Below are 14494 nucleotides of genomic sequence, written 5' to 3'. Positions count from 1 at the left end.
AAATACGTAGAAACGCAAGTAGCATACAAAAGGGACAGAAATAGCCAAATTAACCCGTCTAGGTTCAACTTTGACTATATAAGAGAGTTTCTTCTTAAATTTTTTATGTGTCTATGGGAAATTTTAGAAAAAAATATGTTTCAAATCATGTCAGTGACAAAAGAACTTACAACTGACACCCTTGGTGGGTCTGCCAGCAGTTGTATCGACTCCGTGATAGTAAATGGAAATAAATAAACTCATCATAGATACCAGGACTAAATTTTGTATATACGCCAGACGCGTGTTTCGTCTACAAAAGACTCATCAGTGACGCTCGAATACAAAAAAGTTAAAAAGGCCAAATAAAGTACGAAGTTGAAGAGCATTGAGGACCAAAATGCCTATAAGTTTTGCCAAATCCAGCTTATGTAATCTATGCCTGAGGTAGAAAAGCCTTAGTATTTCAAAAATTTTGTGAATACACTATAAATTTCGCGAGTACCAAACGCTTTTCTGGCTTTATTTTCATCAGGAAAACACAATCCTAAATATTTGAAAGTCAAGAATTTCCATTAATTAATAAAAGCTAACAATATCGTGGGGCTTTTTACCCTGGTTTTATCCCCCAAAAGGATATTTTCTGACTATAGGGGAGCGTGCATGAGACATTTTCTAAAAAGATTTGTAAGTTGTCGTCCTGTCAAAAAAAGACTTGGTGGATATTTTTATTGCCTCTCAGAATCCTGCACTTATATTACATTGTATTTTGTGTGTGTGTGCATCAATTAATTTCGCACCGAAAACTTGTTACTATTGCATCTTTGTTAGTCTGGGGAATTGGCTCACGGATTGCTAACGCTTACACCTATAGACTGAAGTATTAGAATAGGTCAGGATGCCAGGCTACATCTTCGTCTGCATTTAAAATCGATCAATTAGAATTTGATTCAACTAATGGGATTTAATAGCCGTATCACACCCCTCCCTACCAACCAGAAATTTCAAGATGATGGGTTGATTTCGACACCATATTTAAGTATGAAAATATTTTCAAACTATAAATCTTGACCACCATAAAAAAATACATTCTTGTGTCAAAAGTTGAAGTCAGCATTTTAAGTCATGTGAGATTTTTGGCTTTCGTCTTCAGTCCATTACACTTTTACATTTTGATGGTGAGAACCGCAGTGACTGACCAACATGGATACGAAATTTAAAAGACATGTTCCTCACAATTTTCTTTCTGATTGTTGCCATTCACGGTGGTGACGATCCACACACTTCGACTTAGTAAAAAAGTATAAGTTAAGTGACATCTGAACCAATTAAAACCAAACACAGCAGATAAGTTCATAAGAAGGTTCATATTAGTGTTGAAAACCGGTTTTGAAATTGCAGTTTGCTTTTCTGTTCAAGAACAGATGAAGTGAAATAAAAATAAAACCATGCAGTAATGTATTTCTTAGAAGATACTTTTACAATGTTAATGATCATGAGGAAAAGTGTTAAATGGCTCAAAAAGGAAAGAAGAAAGCCAATATGTCGGATTTTCAAAGATCTTTTTCAATTACAGTCAACAAAACGGTTATTTTGTTTGTGATAACATATCTAAAATGACCAGCTAATGACAAGGTTTGTCTTGAAACCCTTTGAGACACTTGAGATATATCTCCTTTAAAAGTTAAGATAATATGAAATCGGAAACCAATAACCGAGAAATCTTCCTTAGAAGATTTTAACCAAGTGCTTTTTTTTGGTCCACGAGAATATATGGTTTGAATGAGCCATTAAGGGTCCAAATTGGTTCAGAATTTTTAAGATCTTCCGAAAGACCATTCAGCCAATCAAAAACATAATTTGGTTTTAATAGCAAACCTACTTTAAAAAATTTGCTTCTTTGTCAAATTACCGATTTTGATTCTTTTGTAACACACTTCTGCCACAAGCGGTTTCATTTTGTCAAGTGTAGATAGTTACTTTAACAGACAAAATGAGCTGCTGTCTGCAAAACATGACAAGCTGAACTTTGAAATCATAATGTTTCTCAAGATATAAAGTGGGGGACATGATCACAAAACCATTTTTGACATTGACCTTTGTCCTAGGAAGTTGCACATACATTAAGACACACCCTCTGGTGTAGGTTAATAACTTTATATTCATGGTCAGTATAATCTTCAAAATCATTACAGTTCTCGAGATATAGAGCAGACACCATTTTTACCACAGGACATTGGGTTGTCAACTAAACCCAAAGTTTTTGACCTTGACCTTTGTCCTAGGAAGTTGTACATACATTTTTATATTCCCTCTAGTGTTGTTTAACATGCATGTCTAGTATAAACTTTGAAATCATAATGATTCTCAAGATATAGAGAAGACACAATATTTACCGTAGAACACAGGGTTGACAACTGAAACAACAAATGGAAGTTTTTAACGACCTTGACTGGCTATACAGCCCTTGCACGGTCGGTACAACTGAAACCAAAACTTTTGACCTTGACCTCTGACCATGGAAGTTGTACAACCATTAAGACACACCATCTGGTGTTGGTTGATATACCTATCAAGTATAAACTTCAAAATCATAATGTTTGGCTAGTTATAGGAGTGAACACAATTTGTCACTGACGGCATGACAGACAGACTGATAACTATAGGGTGACCAGTCCCTAGGCAGGGCCCTTATTAAACAACAATACAAATGAATAACAATGATAATTTAATCAATAACATAAATTTTAACTATGAGGTATCAATTGTAATTACATCAATCATAAATAAAGTATGTGAATATCAGTACAATAAAGTCATGAAATTAATGGGCACATTACGCTTGCAGCAAATGAAATTATTCTTTTTATGTTTATGACAACCTTTTTTTACATATGCTTGTTTTCTTTTTATACATAACACAAGGAAATGATACGATAGTTCATAATAAATTTGTTCAAAATATTTCATGGCAATGCCTGGTGAACACAAAGACTGGCCAAGGCAGGAGAAAAACTGTTAATAAATAAATAAATGTAATAGACAACTTTCGAGTTCGATGCATTTCCGTCAAAAACTCTGGTTTTAGCGAACATCATTTGTGCGATAAGGGGCATCGTCACTTCCATTTCAATGTTGAGCGAGTGGTTGGAAAATTATAATACTATATGAGGGTTTGGATGGGGTTAAATGATTACAGAATAATGCCCTTAAAAAATGAAGATAAGAGAATAACGGGCAAAAAAATGAAGATTAGAGAAAAAAAGGGGTTAATTTTTTTAAGATTAGAGAAAAAAGGAGTGAAAATTAAATGTATACAGAATAACAGACCCCTATATTGCATGATTTATTTGGCAAGCTAAATTCTCATAATTGACAATCAGCACTGCTGTCATTATGGAATTGTGTTTAAGGTTAAGGAACAGTAAATGGGCTAGATTTTCCTAAAAATTTGCATACAACCTTGGCTCCTTGAACTACAACTGAAAATCGAAAAAATAATACAATTATCTCTTTTATCTCTTTTATTATTTGAAAAATTGCAGATTGATTTCTTTTTATATGGGTGAATATTTGTATAGAAAGCACATAAAATCGGCTAATTCTTCTCCACAGATTTTTCTTAAAAAACTATATATTGTTGACACATAAATTTCTGTTTTAATGATATAAAATAATCATAGGGTCACCGACTTTGTTTTTTGTCTAATAATCAATTTGTTACCTTGTTGATAGTGAAAAACGTCAAAAATCAACGTTTTACGGCCTGCAACGCGATAACGTTACGATTATTTCGACGTTTTGTTGGATTTTTTCACAAAGAACGCAACTTTGAATGCTGTATACCATAAAAACGAAGTCGGTGACCCTTTCTTTACTTTGCCTCATTATAACGGAAATTTATGTATCAACAACATATAGTTTTTTAAGAAAAATCTATGGAGTAGAATTAGAGATTTGGCGATTTTAGGACAAATTTTAGAAGGGTTTTTCGCCAATTTTATGTGCTTTCTATACTAATGTTCACCCATTTTGAAAGAATTCAATCAGTTATATTTCAAATGATAAGTTAGATAAATGCAATATTTTTTCGATTTTCAGTTGAATTTCATCGAGCCAGAGTTGTATGCCAAACTTTACTGAAATCTGTGACATAGCCCATTTACTGTAACTTGACCTTAAGTACCTACGAAACAAAAATGATTTCTAGTTTATCCTGCACAATGACAATCACTTAGACGCTTGATGAACGTTGATAGTGAAGGGATACAGGCAACCCCCTCTATCTGGTAAATGACGTCACAAAGGCGCACCTATCTGACAATTTTTTTCATTGACGAATAAACTCAAAAGTGTTCTATTCAATTGTTTTTACCAAAATTTTCCTCTTGACTTTTAAAGTGAAATTAAATGCATCGTGCAAACGTAATGTTGATTAAGCACATATTTAAACAAAGCCTGCACATGTAATGCACTGAATTTAATATGCCTGAAATGTTTTGATAACAATATATTCATAATTGTACCCCGTACATTCAATAAGGAAAATTCATAATAAGAGATTTAACATAATCCACCATTAATACAAAAGAAAATACTTAATTCAATGGAATCAATAGGACATGTAAGAAATTTATTTTTTGTGCAGACATCTTCTGTGTTGTTTGGACATAAATTTTATCAATTTACATGAATTCATAGAAAGAGAAAAACTAATTATAAAGTAAACCCTGGAAATAAAGAAATTTTCTAATGTTCCAGTACAAGTTAAATTAGTCATACTTAAAATTTTACCAATAAAATACTGGATAAGATGCTTTGAGCACAAGTATCTTGTTCCAAGTTCGAAGTATGTGTGTAATTTTCTGACTAAAGGCCGAGGAATATAGTATGTTGTTCTCCTGTATCTGTATTACTATTTAGTTTTGGCATTGTTAATTATATTCCAGTAATGTTTACAAGTTTATTAGCAGAATAATTTATATAACTAATATATAATCTAAAGCTTATAACAAAATAGAGTGTTTCCATCAATCATATACTTGTATATATAATATCATAATAATTACATTTTTTTTCTTAAAATTCATTAACTATTTCAAGAATCGTTTAAGCTGTATCTACCAGCTAGGAAACTCATGATTTTGATTTATGATAAATCTTAATAAAAAAATAAAAATGATTTAAAATGATTTTTAAAAACAACCACTGAGATTAATTAATACTTTCTAATTTATTTACAATAAAAGGGGACAATCTTAAAAACCTCTTACAGAAAAGGTGCACTTGTAAGCTAGAATATCTATCGAAGTCATATGAAGCTCAATCAGATTAAAAACTATATGATCTGAAATTGTTAATTCACATGCATCAGACACCCCATTTGCACAGTCATATTTCAATTTCCAGTAAAGGGCGAAATCTGGATGCAAACCTAAACTGGCAAATAAATAATAAATAGGTTTACTAATTTCAATTTATTGTCACAAAAAATTATGTAAAAAAGTGGTAAAAAACTTAGAAACTCATACTTGATCTATCACTACTCATTACCAAATTATTCATCAAAATATTAACTCATTGCTGTTGAAGTGGCTTTTGCACTTAGGGTCTGGTGAGCTAAACATGAACAGGGTTGTGCTAAAAGTTAAAATAAAGTAAACTTCAAGATATTTTTAAAACTCTTCTACCATGAATTAAGTTTTTTTAAATCTCACAAGAGATAATGAAAATGTTGTATTATACCCATTGCACCAAATATCATGGTTATAAATTATTTAGAATATCACATAAACTTAATATTGTTTATTAAAACTACTGTATTACTCACATAAAGCAGACCAACAATATTGTTACCGTCCAACCTTGAGGGAAACAAAGGTCATGAACATTTTAAGGAAGACAACATTCCAGGCTATAAAATTGTATTACAGATCAAACTGATTGACCTTTACAGAGCAAATTAAACAGAGCAAAACTAAAATTGATTTGAAAAATGTCTTATGGAAAATGAGTATTATGCAAATTCATTTCAGCAATTTTAAGGAATATGTGTGTCTTCATATAATATTAGAAACATTCTGAATATGCTGATATGAGAACAAAATTAACGTATGCCTCTATTATATACCTGTTAAAAATGGCTAAGGATTAAATTGACCCTAATGTTAACCTAAAAGTTCATATGATAAATGCACAACTGCTTGAGCAAATTGGGTTGTTGTTATGAAATTCTTACAAGTTTATTGCAGCAATAATACTTCAAGCAGTTTACTTTTGTAAAATTAAAGTAACAGGGGGAAGTAATCAACTAAGTACTTAAACCTTGAAAAAAATAGTTAATAAAACTATCTCAGAATTTTCTAATGCAGCATTGTATTCATATTCATAAATAAAGGATATATTCTTCTACAATATATCTAATGAATGTAAAGTTTCTTAGTTTACAGACCATATTGCAGTGATGAACCAGGAACTCTATTTTTTATGTAAACTTGACTTCAAGGGGACTTAATAAATCTAACAAATCCAGAGTTTTTTGTAATGATGTGAATCCATTGGGCATGGAAACAAAGCATAACAGTATTTGTACACAATAAATCAGCTCTTAATTTGTAGATACAAGTTAAAAATAATAAATACTTTTTATGCAATTATCACATTCTTATATAATACATGCAAGTTGATAAACATTATCAAAGAGGTAGAAGGAATGACTCATCACTTCTCTTAAAGCTTTTATTCTTGCTACTCGTGTGGTGAAATAGGACTGAGCCTGTTTCATCGTTAATATCGTGATTTTTATAAGCAGCATCACATTCATCATCAGAGATAATACTCTCAGTCTCACTTCTATTGTCATTTCTACTTGGCAATAATTGCATTCCTTTCTTGAAATGGAAAACAATATGGACAGCCAATATTGCCAGAGTTATCCAACTGCCAGCCTGCAACAAACAAACAATGAAAATTATGAACATGTTCATGTACTACATTTCAAGCTGATGTGACCACAACTTCATGGTTAAATATTTCAAACCAAGACTTCAACCTTATACTGGACAGATGGAGGCAAAGACCAACTTTGGTAGGAGAGGCATAAAACTGCAATGCAATAATTGTTCTTTAGTAATCAGACTTTTTAACAGTCCTGAATTAGACAAGAAAAGATATGCTGAACTGAGGGTACATGAGATAATAGTGTTAATGGCAAGTTCAATTATTGCTGTTCTTTATAGTAACATTTTCTTCATGATGGACATAAAACCCTAAATTCTATAACTAACTGATGTCAAGCTGAAGTCAGCAACTAGAACTTTAGCAGAACTATTTAATTTAATATTTATTGATTATTCTATATGACTTTAAAACATTGTATCTAACAAACAATGAAAATAGTGAAGTACTTTAAAAGTTTTAACATTCTAACCCAACAATCATACAATGTCAGAGCATCAAGACTTTTGGTAGGGAAACTGACAGAGATCAAATGTGTAAACAATATGATTTAGTCTTACCTGTCCTAACTGTAGATATCTATAGAAGGAATGTGTTCTTCCATCTGTATAAACTGACCAAACCAAATCTTCAACTTCTGAACAGTCATATCTAAATTCAAAATAGATATTTATGAATTAATTACATTCTTAAAATGAACCTTAATCTACTTTTTGAATAAACAGCATGGACGTCACAGCATTGCAGTTTGAATTGGAAACACATTATTAAGGACAAAAAATTTCTCTGAAACAGGTGCCTGTGATTGGAAACTAATTCTTTTATATTTTCCTCTCTAATCATCATTCAAAAAAAATTATTCTTTTCTGTGAAAAGTTTTTAAATCCTACACTGTTCTATTGAAATTGTTTAAAAACGTCCAAATTAACTGATATCTGCGAGACTGTGGGTATCTTCTTAATTCTAGATTCTTAATTCTTGATTCAACATGGATTTTTTTTACTACATGTAAGATGTAATATGTAACTCTTATTGTACTTAAACACCTCAAAAATACCCAAAATGCTAAATTTATTTTTTCCTACCTTTTTTTTATGTAGAAAAAGGGGCTTAAAGGGGTGATGGTAGATCACACTTAAGGGGGCTCACAGATCTAAATCATTTTTTTTTATTTAATATAGGATTTCCCTACATTTTTCTATAAATGAACTTTTATCTTATACTTAATAGAACTAGAGGCTCTAAAGAGCCTGTGTCCCTCACCTTGGTCTATGTAAATATTAAACAAGTGACACAGATGGATTCATCACAAAATTGTGTTTTTATAATGGTGATGTGTTTGTACATCTGATATTACTTTCCTTACCAGTCCAGACTTCGCAATTAAAATAAAACATCTAGATGACGGATACATCTTACTTTACTAAACATTCTTGCTCCTTACAATTATCTCTCTATATATAATGAACAATTATCTCTATATATATAATGAACTTGAACCAGTAGTTTCAGTGTAAATTGTTAAAAATTGACTGTAAAGGACAATAACTCCTTATGGGGTCAATAGACCATTTTGGTCAAGTTGACTTATTTGTAAATCTTACTTTGCTGAACATATTTCTGTTTGCAGTTTATCTCTATCTATAATAATATTCAAGATAATAACCCAAAACAGCAAAATTTCCCTTAAATTACCAATTCAGGGGCAGCAACCCAAGAACGGATTGTTTGATTCATCTGAAAATTTCAGGGCAGATAGATCTTGACCTGAACAACAATTTTATCCCCCCCCCCCCTTGTCAGATTTGCTCTAAATGCTTTGGTTTTTGATTTATAAGCCAAAAACTGCATTTTACCCCTATGTTCTATTTTTAGCCATGGTGGCCATCTTGGTTGGTTGACCAGGTCACTGGACACATTTTTTAAACTAGATACCCCAATGATGATTGTGGCCAAGTTTGGTTTCATTTGGACCAGTAGTCAGAGGAGAAGATTTTTGTAAAAGTTAACGACGACAGACAACGGGCGCCAAGTGATGAGAAAAGCTCACTTGGCCTTTTAGGCCATGTGACCTAAAAATAAAATTAAAAAAATGGGGTCACCGTTCATTTACGCACACAATCTACCTTTGAAAGAAGCATACATTTTTGGTAATGTCCTTTTTTTCTGTTGAATTAATAGGAGAAATAGCGGTAACATTGAAATAAAAAAAAAAAAAATACAGAAATCGCTTAAATTTTACTATTTTTTAGTTTATGTACAGCTTTTTCGAAAACAACAATAAAAAATATAACTCGAATAATTCAGCGCCCTCTATCGGTCAGTGTCCTCTCGATAATGTAGCGATCGATAGTGAGTCGGAATATAACGACTGGATTATTTGTGTTATAAAAAATATAGGTCACCAATGAGTTAAAAAGATATTTCAATTATAATTCGGAACTTTTTCAATGATATCTACATTTTAAAGTCACCTGGGGTCAACACATAATGATATTGATTTTTTTGAATGATTTTTGTACCATATGATAAAGTTACAACTACTTAAGGTAATTAATAAAATTTGTAATGAAAAACAAACGTTTCATTTTTTGCCAAAACTCTTACACCCTCGAGCCGATTATTTTAACTACAAAAAGGTAATAATTGAAACTTAATATGAAACCAAAAAATGCTCCCTGAATTCAAATTATCTACACAAGTTAAAGCTTCATTAATGCAGAACTCTTTTAAGTATAGATATTCATCCATTATATCCCAATACCTTTGAAAGGAATTTCTCTCCAGCTAGACCTGTTATCATAGTAATTTTCAATTTTTGATGGTGCATAGTTCAGGAATACATGTCTTAGATGCCTTAACTGGAAATGAAAAGTGACCAAAAGGTTTATAATTTAGTTTTTTGGTGATTTCCCATGAAATCAAGTAAGTAAAACATCCAATATCAGCTAAAAGTAAATTATTAAGCATATCTTTAAGATATTAATACTTTATTATCGTACCTTACTCCAAAACCATAACAGCTCACAGCTGTACTATTGTAAATTAAACCTGCATGAAAGCTAGGCCTATTGTCATGATTAAGTCATAAAAGTAGTAATGTCAAATTAAAGCAGTTTATTGGACAGAATTTAAGACAATGGTCAACAAAATGGTGTCTCACAAAATAGGTATCTGAGATATTAAAGTCATTTTTACAACAGCTAACAAACAGCTTGAATTTTAAAGTTAGTATATATTCTGTGTTTTTCCACTATATTTTTCTGTTAAAATATATATTTCAATATCAGAAGTATCTGCTTATCCCTTTTTTTAAACAATTATCATGTTAAAAGTATTAGGAAATACTATACATGTCTATAGCAAAATGAAGTTCATGCATGAATATTTTACTGTGCTGGATATATATATGAGGCTAAAAAAATAGATGTTAAATTGTTTGATTTGCCTACCTATGTTTTTATTTATAAAAAAGAAAAGATTCTGCTCTTACATGCTAACATTGTTTTCTTGTCTAAAACTATTTTTGATTTATGATACTGGCCAAACACTGTAACTACCTACCTAACCATATAAGGCATGGGTAGGCAAAATCAAACTAAGATTTTTTTCAAAACAAAAGATTTTTTCAGGGTGGCTTGAGTAGAAGTGTTATTTTTAAATCATAAATTTTCATAAGCATGCTTTATTGCAAAAGGAAATGAGAAGAAAAAAAGAATTTGAAAATAAAAAATATAAGTAAAAATAAAAATAAGAAGCAAAAGCTGAAAAAAACAGTTAACAAAGGATTTACTGGTAAAAATACTTTTTGACTGATCTACTCATGCAAAATCTGGAGAATTATCATGTAAGTTTCACATAATTTTAGGGATTTATGAAAATTAAAGCAAAATCAGAAATGTAATCTACACCAATCTTGGTCATTCTTATTGTGTTACATACATAACATAGTAAGTGCATTTATAAATACTTACATCAGTTTACTATACACTATCATAAAAATATAAATTATAATATCATATTTTATAATTCACCATCAAGGCAATGACCCTTATACTGTGGTACAAATAGATTAATCTTACAGCTACAACCTTTTAAAAAAATAATTTAAATGCAAAAGGTATAATTATACATTGATAAAAAAATAATGTTTTGTTCACGAAAATTCCCAATCCAAGTATAATATGTCATAAAACAAAACAAACTGAAACAAGTAGTATACCTCCTGATGCTGGAGTTTCTAGCTACATTTAAGACCCATTGGTGGCCTTCAGCTGTTGTAGAATATTTGACACATTCATCTTTGCCCATTTCTATTTCATTTTATCAAAATGTCAAAAATGTCAATTTGTTCTTTGCAGAAGAACTTTGAAGAAACATTTTTGAAACGGTTATTTTCATTAGTCTGTTCAGAATCATTCTGAATGTATAAAGACTGGGTAAATCAAAGAAACCTTACTACTATTATTGCCCAAAAAAATACCAGATTACATCGTCATGTATGGGATATACATGTACCATGTAAAAGTCTTTTAAAATAGGAATGTAAAATGTGATACATTTTTGGGAAATGCCAAAATCTCAATCATAAAAGATCACTAAAAGTTATCTTCAAAAGGTTCATAAATGTATTTATCCTGATTTAGAGTAATTTCTCGCAATTTGATTGGCTGATATTGTCCTAATAAATTTCAGTATAACTTTTTATTACGTAAATCGGAATAATCTTCCTAATTTATTACGTCAATTGGAATTATCTCCCTTATAGCAAATAAAAAAAAAAAGAAATTTGAATTGCTTAATAGTCCTCATATTTTTAATTTTTCAAAGTTTTTGTTTAATTATCTAAACTGTATTTGATTGATATTGTTTTAATATAGAATTTTAATATTATAATATGTAATAGAACAAAATCAGGTTAATTCATTACACAGTGTTCAATTTTCCTTAAATTCACCTCACCAAATATGAATTTTATTGACCCAATAAATTCTCGTACAAGGACAATTGCACACGGTGTAATTTTGTTGCCCAAATGTTTCTTCTGACAACCAAGAGACAGTCAGGCCGAGGGCCTTCAACCATAAAATTTAAAGTGAATGTCAAAGTTTTTTTTCCCTTGGTTTTAATACCTCAATGTTTAAGTGTGACACACATTAATCACTTGCAAGATATATTTCATTCTTTTTAAACTGATATTTTTTAAAGGCTTTACCACTTTTTTCTTTTTAGAAAATAATGTAATGAAATTCAATGTTGGTTTCACATCACAGACATCAAACAAACATCTAAAATAGACACCATAAGAATAATGAGACAGTGTGTACCATATCCTTTGGTGTATTTACAGTGAAAATGGTGTATGCTATGATAAGTAAGAAAAAAATAAACCATGTTTTATAAAATTTGTTAATATTGTGGTTGAAAATAGTTAATATCTATTGTAACTTTCTACTTGCTAAATTATTATACCTGTGATTTAGCGCTGTTTCAATGTTACTGCAAAATTGTGACGTGCCAACCACTACAATACAGCTTGTTACAAAAAGGGTAATAAATAGTATGATGTTTGTTACTCCTCCAATTATAAATGCTGCGAGCACATTTCTAAAATATAGAAAATGAAAACAAATTTAAATAATGTATGATACATTTTGTAAATGAATAAAAACTGATTCATACAAATATTATACATTCTTTTGACACGTTTAACTGGTTAAAATAAGAGACCAGTTAAAATTGAAACAAACAATTGTAACAATATGAAGTGCATGAATACATTTTTTCTATATCACCAACTTTGTTTTTAGTACATACATGTAGTAAAATATGACGCCTTGATATGCAATAAGGCAAAAGTAGAAACATTTTATGGTCATTTTTTTTTTTATTGTTTTGCCCTTTTCACATGTGATCTACTGAATCAGACTATCACAGGATTTGTACTAACATCAAACCCACAGTGGGTCCCCTCATGTAGAGCAGGATCTGCTTACCCTTCAGAAACACCTGTGATCATCCCTAGTTTTTGATGTGGTTTGTGTTGCTCAGTCTTTGGTTTTATATGTTGTGTTTTGTGCACTATTGATTGTCTGTTTGTCTTTGTTTTCTTTTTGGGGGCATACATGTATAAGCATATATGGCCTTGTCAGTTAATTTTCAACTTAAAGAGTTTGAATGTTCCTTTGGTATCTTTCATCATCCTTTGAAAACTGTATTTTTAACATTCAATGTATTACATTGCATTAACAGTAACACATGAAGTTACTATATAAAGGTTTTAACTTTATGACATGAAAACCTTCATGTGACTTTGCAGTTCTCCTTGACAAGGGTATGACAGAACAGAAGTGAACTTATGATACAGAACAATAAAAAATGTATATAAAACATGTAAAACATTAATATCATTTACTGTTTCATTGATATGTTATTTGGATGGAGAGTTGTATCATTGGCAATCACACCACATCTTCCTTTAGCTATTGTCCAAGTTTTGGGATGAACAAATCCTGGGTGAACAAACCAAGGGCAAACCCATTACTGTCAATGGTACATGTACAGATACATCGCTTTTTTTTCTTGGTCATCATTCACAGACACTTCATCATGGGGGGTCTGATTCCTGATCCCGCTAATTGTTAAGTGAGAATCCTGCATCCCCCTTCCCATGCCATAATATAAATAGCACATTAATTTACAATCTCCCATGTCCCGCACTGGTCCCAGACTTCGTTTACCGTTTTCACGCCTAATTATTTGACTTTCACGTCTCACGCTTAATAAAATCAGCCAATCTCTAGTCACCTTTGGACCCTAGATATCGGAAGGTCGACTATCTAAGACTAAGTCAGTAAGTGCTGGTTACCATCATAGCTATATATTAGCTACTGAACTTACCCTTCATCAAATATCGACATTCTCAACTGAATATGGAACCACAGCCAGATAAAGGTGTAGATTCCGACCACAACAGGCGTGTATGTAACATAGTAACAGGTGCTTAGTTCGCCCCAAACTGATGACTTCAAGTCAACTGTTATTGTAGTCAAATTATTTGGTCGTGTTACAGCAGTCAGAACCGGTTGGGCATAAAGCACACATTCTCCATGAAAATAGTTTTTAACGGATCCTATAGGTATGAAGGTACACATGCAAAATATTATAGTCAAACTATTCAAAACGATTGGAATGTATTTGTCTGACTTTTCTTGAACTTTTCTGGCAAATTTTCCCATTTCGATTTCGTTTGAGCAGACGACTTTCGGAAGTACTCTAGTATTTTCATAAGTTGAGTTATGTGCCCTTGTAAAAAAGTTTTTTCAGTTCATGTACACAATATAAATTCACACAGCAATTTTTCGTTTTTTTCGATTTCTAATAAGGCCTCAGATCACAATTTTTCTTCTCATTGGTAATAACGATTTTTGGGGTCAAAGTGTGCATCGCATCAAACAGACAAAAAACAAAGGCTAACTTCTATCCTACTTTCATTTTGACAAATCACTACTTTCACTTTCAACAACAAAAAAATCCACATGACCCCCTTTTATTAATT

General features: G+C 31.2%; 1 protein-coding gene across 1 annotated transcript; it reads right to left on the bottom strand.

The window, feature by feature from the left end:
• Window positions 1–6240: 6240 nt before the first annotated feature.
• Window positions 6241–14235, bottom strand: LOC134711951 (uncharacterized). Its single transcript, XM_063572978.1, has 4 exons — window positions 13837–14235; window positions 12409–12543; window positions 7497–7587; window positions 6241–6926 (listed from the first exon to the last, which is right to left on the bottom strand). Exons 1-4 carry the CDS (start codon window positions 14172–14174, stop codon window positions 6675–6677), a joined length of 816 nt encoding a protein of 271 aa, XP_063429048.1. The 5' UTR covers window positions 14175–14235; the 3' UTR covers window positions 6241–6674.
• Between the last annotated feature and the right edge of the window lie 259 nt (window positions 14236–14494).

This window comes from Mytilus trossulus, chromosome 3 (genome assembly GCF_036588685.1).
Source record: "Mytilus trossulus isolate FHL-02 chromosome 3, PNRI_Mtr1.1.1.hap1, whole genome shotgun sequence".
In the NCBI taxonomy this organism is placed as follows: Eukaryota; Metazoa; Mollusca; class Bivalvia; order Mytilida; family Mytilidae; genus Mytilus; species Mytilus trossulus.
Note: the sequence above shows the minus strand (reverse complement) of the source record. Positions and strands in the feature narration are given on the sequence as shown.

Excerpts from the sequence above, each read along its gene's own strand:
- LOC134711951 (XM_063572978.1), bottom strand. The coding sequence starts at position 14,174 with ATGGGAAAATTTGCCAGAAAAGTTCAAGAAAAGTCAGACAAATACATT. Across the intron at positions 12,544-13,836 it reads ATGTCGATATTTGATGAAGG|AAATGTGCTCGCAGCATTTA; the intron begins GTAAGTTCAGTA and ends TCTATATTTTAG. Across the intron at positions 7,588-12,408 it reads GAAACAGCGCTAAATCACAG|ATATGACTGTTCAGAAGTTG; the intron begins GTATAATAATTT and ends TTTTGAATTTAG.